Raw genomic sequence first — 5,185 nt, 5'->3', positions numbered from 1 at the left:
GGTATATTGTATATTTTTTCCACAATTTTTAAGCCTTTTAATTGTATACTTGGCAATATGCAATTAAATACCTATATTAATTACTTAAATTATTAATTCCTTCTCTTATATACAGTGAGACCTATCTTTGATGCCTATTTTCTTCAATGGAAAGAATGATAATTACTGTTACAGCATAGAAAGGATAATGTTAACACAAGATAAAAAGGCAATGCATTAATAACACACTGCTATCAGGTTTTACCATTCTCTGCTGCCCTGCAGTTTGCCATTTTGACCAGAGCAATTGTCCTAACATGTATTCTAAAATTGAATCTCAAATGTAATGTAATGTTTGCAGTAGTCAAAAAATATAATGAAATGAAGCCAGTAGTGTTCCAGGAAGAAGAGCAAGGGCATCAGCCCCAGATGCTCAGAACTTGTAATTTTCTAGAAACCTGTCCGCTTAAACCATGTTTACTCGTGTTGTAAGTATAAATCCCCAGCATTTCACTTTGTTTGGCAACTAAAAATGCCTAAGAGATTTCCAGATTTCATTTTAACAGCTTAAAATATGCGTAAACCAGTTAAAAAGATGCTGGAAACTGTGAAGACAAGCTTCAATCTCTAGTGATGTGCAGTTCTTCATCCTCATTATGTATCTCAACCAATTCCCAAGGGCCCCATTTTGACCAACTTTGATGAGAACATGGCCCCAAAATGCATTGTGCGGGCACACACACAAACTCACACTCAGTAAAAATGTTTTGCATCTATTCCTTGATGCTAATCTCACTTGAGGATTACACATTCTGAGAATAGTGTTTCCCAGATGCCAAAGCTAGTGCTCATTTTCATGTTTCAGTGCAGAAGCAAGCAGTCTTGGGAACACAGTCATTAACATGCCGCTCTGTTACAATGCAATGTTCCAGTCATTCCTCCTCTCTCCACTTCCACGAGTCCTTTCTGCTTTCTCATTTCTCCCATGCCATTAAATCTGTTTCCGTTCCAGGGTTAAAACACAATGCAGACATGTTTTTCTAGATGTGGCAAGTTTTGAAACCATGCTGACATACAGTCTTTATTGTTTACCAAGTTTAGGGCTTCCATATCTTATTTGAATTACAGGCACCAGCAACCCATAAGAACCTACGGTGACGCGCATGTCACACACAATTTTAGGGTGTAGCAGGGGTGTCACTTCAAGTATACCCTTAATTTCAACTCATATAGTCCTGAAGCGACACCCAAATCACATTTCTGAAAGGTCATGTGACCATTGGGATGACCTCATGTTCAATTTGCAGCCACCTTTCCTGACTGTTTTCTCCACAAGCTAACTTCAGTCTGCCAGCTAATTTGCCCCTCTGCCCATCCTGAGGATAAAAGGTAAGATCCATCAAATCCTATGGTTGAAATATTGGATAACATGTTGTTTGTCGAATATAAATCATTGTTTAGACTTTTTATTTTTTATTCTGTGGTAAAAGAGCAAGTAAATATGTGTGTGACATAGACGTCACTGCAGGCATTTAGACTAAACTGGTAAAAAAAATAAGTGTTGTGACCTATATGTCACAATTAGAAAACTTGTCATTATCTGATCAGTTTACTTAATTCAATTATACTCAGTAATATATTGTTATTATATTATATATATATAGCTAGCTATAACTAGTAATAACTAGTTACTTATACTACTATCTAGCTAGCTACCTACAGCATGGCAGGTTTAGGACTAACGTCATGTGGCACTTTACCTCACAGCTGGAAATGATAATTACCGTGCTGTAGGGTAAAGTGCTACCAACGTTACATGATGACATCAGCTGAAAGTCATGATTATTTTCCATATTTTCTTCTCTAGATGAACAGGAAAAATAGGTGGGATGGAGACAAGGACATCCAGAAGATCTTGGAAATAATCCTGGATGGAAACGAAAGTGAGGTGGAGGGATTAGGTGGTGAGGATGAAGATGAGGATGAATTTGATGATCCTGTCTTAGATCCTGATTATCAGGAGGAGCCATATGAGTCGGAAAAGCGACATAGGGGAAGAGGAACCACCTCAACCAGAGGGAGAAGAACCTCCTAATGAAGAACCTCCGACTGCAGCATCCCACCGTTCTACTGGCCAAGAAAGATTCTTATGGCGAAAAAAAGCTTTTGAAACACCAGACCACACCTTCAAAGGAGAGAGGGTCCAACCTCCAGATGAGCTCCCCACTCCCTTGCAGTACTTCAGGAGGTTCATTACAGATGAGATGCTTGTGGCAATGATGGAGCAAACCAACCTCTACAGCGTTCAAACCTCTGCCACCCACAAGAACGTGCAGACCTCAGTAAAGGAGCTGGAAATCCTAATCGGCATGTACCTGCGCATGGGACTTTGCCAGCTTCCAGGAAACCGTGTCTACTGGGAAAACGACACAAGGATTGGCATGGTCGCTGACAACATGTCACGCGACCGTTTCCAGACCCTCCTCACATCTCTCCACTTCACCGACAACGAGGCTCCATCCAACAGACAAAAAGGGGATAAGTGCTGGAAGATCCGTCCATGGCTTGACATGTTCCGCAAAACAATGTCTCCAGATCACCCCGATGGAGCACAAACTCCATCGACGAACAGATGGTCTCGTTCAGAGGGAACGCGCTGCCGCCCATCAGCAATATGTGAAGGGCAAACGCCCACCCCTGGGGATTCAAGATTCTGGGCCCAGTTGCTTTCATCCGACGGAAAGTCCTTATGTGATTTTCCCAGGTCTATGAAGGTGGCACTGGGAAAAGAATCCACACTTGGATATGGGAAGGAGATGTGTCGTCAAGTTGTGTGAAAACTCTTCCATCAGGCCACAGACTTACAAAAGTGTTCGCCGGACAACCTCTTCTCTTCAGCCGCACTGGTGCGAGAGCTTCGGTCAGCGGCAGATCTCTACACAGTTAACACACACACACCAACCACATAACACACACGCACCACACACAAACACACACACACACCACACACACACAGGTATTAACAACCATACCTATGGTCTCATTCTTCCTTGTTTCTAGTTTGACCCTCATCTTGTCTTTCTTAATGTATTACAGGAACAGTTCCGCAAGCGCAATCGCCTGGGGCTGGATGTCAGCTTGAGGAATGACAAAGAGTCTTGCCAAGAGAGGCAGATGGGATCTTTCGATTGCCCGGGGTGGGAAAGAGGGGTCCATGCCATAGTTAAGTGGCCATGACAAGACCAGGGGACCTCTGCAACCTTGATCTCCCTCTCAAACGCAGGGAAACCTCACAAGGACAAAGCTAGGGCTTGGGATCAAACCCCGCGAGAAGCATTCCTTGACGTTCATCCGCCAATGTCGTCAAAGACCCCTATAGTACTGGATGAAACCTACCAGGGCGCGTGGACTCGCGGGACAGGCCTCAGTTCTGCAAAAGCACAAATGCAACCCACCGACCGCTGTGTGAGAATTGCGACGTGCTCTCTGCTGCTTCACAGAACGAAGAAAGTTACGCTTCAAAGGTTCTAACCCATTTCTAAGACAGCCAGCAGTAGGCCTGGAGAAGGATTAGTGTAGGATGGACTGATGCTAGGAAGAGCAGGAACGGAAGGTTGTTGAGACGTTTGGCTTGTGCCGGCAGATTAAAGATATTCCTGGGGGTGATTCATTGATAACCTCTGTTTCGCACGTCTCCATAATGGTTCCCATAATCTACCCACGAGCAACACTGGTTTTCTATTGTTCAGTTGTTACTTTTCCTGCTGTTGATCTGATAATGAATTTCTTAGCACCGGGACATTGTTTTTTCTTATCCATCACGAGCTGGCATTGGATGTTGATAAAAATAAAAGTCCAACTATATCTCAGTCTGATTTGATTAATTTAGACAAAGAAGATTGACATTGACCTAACAGACAAAGATCCACCTCTCACCTGGTCCAGTTTGAAATGTCAGACACCTGGTGTGACAAATGAATGAATGGCACTTGTTCTACACTAGTAATACATGGCATATTACATATAATAGATATAATACATATTGTATTGTCTCTTGAGGACAGTGTGGGACATGGACATGGTCTTTGAATAGAGTGCAATTGCGTTATCAACACAGGTGAGTCAGGTGAGCACTAATGATCAGTCCCTTGCTGCAGGTGTGGTGCTCTGGCGACAACACTTGACCTTTATTTGATGATAACTCCTTCTGGGAAGGTCTTATGGACCTTGGGGAATGGACTTGATATAATTGTTCCTTGGGAAATGTAGATGTTAAAAAACATATGGCATGCCTAGGTGTAGAGATGTTTGGTGGGGGCACTTTTGGGGCCAATAATGGCATGCGGGCCCTTTTGGGGGCAATCGGAAAATGCAAATACTCCTTTCTCTCTCTGTGCTCTTTCTGAGATGGTTTGACCATGACTAAGTCATCTGAAATGGATTCCATTCCTTCTCAGCTTTCCAACCATACATAATATGCCTATGGTAACATCTTTGGAAGCTTCAGAGTTAATGGAATGTGCTCAGGAATGTCAGAAATGTCAGAAAACACTGTACATTTAATAATTTAATTTAACAATCAAATAAGACTGCAGTGACACTGATGTCACTTTTCAGATCTCTGTCATCTGGTGGTGGAATTTAGATTTTTTTTTTAGACATGTGTTCTATGTGCTCTATTCAACCTGTGTTATGCTCCCACTAATTTTTATTGAGCCAGAAATTGGTCCAGGTTCTTATGGGTTAAGCTCTGTGTACAGTATAGGGTTTTGTGTTAGATTGCCATTCATCTAAACACACACAGTCATAAAAAAAAACTCACCTTAAATCTGTCTCTACCATTCTAACTGAATGTGCAGAGATTTATATTCACAGTCCTTAATTGTAATTCTGTAGACAACTTTTTTTAGAGTATTTACCAAAAAAAATGTGTTGAGGTAGCCAATGCCTTCTGCCCCCAAAGAAGATTGTTTTATATTGTTCTCTTCAGTAATACACCAAAGCTTCCTCTGGTTGTCCCCAATTCCTTTGTCACACACTAACACTCACTAATTTTAACCATGAATATCAGAAATCCACTCCCAGCTGTACCTCTGGAGTATCTCTCCCTAATTAATGACTTAATTAAAAACACTTGTGGGATTATAAAAGGGGTCATATTTGTCCCTATTCAATCAAACACATTCTATTTGGGTAAAATCAGTGT

General features: G+C 41.9%; 1 protein-coding gene across 1 annotated transcript; it reads left to right on the top strand.

Annotated features, from left to right (window-relative positions):
- The first annotated feature begins 1,111 nt into the window (after window positions 1–1,111).
- LOC104962824 (piggyBac transposable element-derived protein 3-like) lies at window positions 1,112–3,562 on the top strand. Its single transcript, XM_010791324.1, has 2 exons — window positions 1,112–2,553; window positions 3,525–3,562. Coding segments are annotated over exons 1-2 (546 nt in total). The 5' UTR covers window positions 1,112–2,009; the 3' UTR covers window positions 3,527–3,562.
- Window positions 3,563–5,185: the final 1,623 nt, after the last annotated feature.

The sequence above is a fragment of the Notothenia coriiceps genome, unplaced genomic scaffold, assembly GCF_000735185.1.
Source record: "Notothenia coriiceps isolate Sejong01 unplaced genomic scaffold, NC01 NC01_scaffold00035426, whole genome shotgun sequence".
Taxonomy (NCBI): domain Eukaryota; kingdom Metazoa; phylum Chordata; class Actinopteri; order Perciformes; family Nototheniidae; genus Notothenia; species Notothenia coriiceps.
Note: the sequence above shows the minus strand (reverse complement) of the source record. Positions and strands in the feature narration are given on the sequence as shown.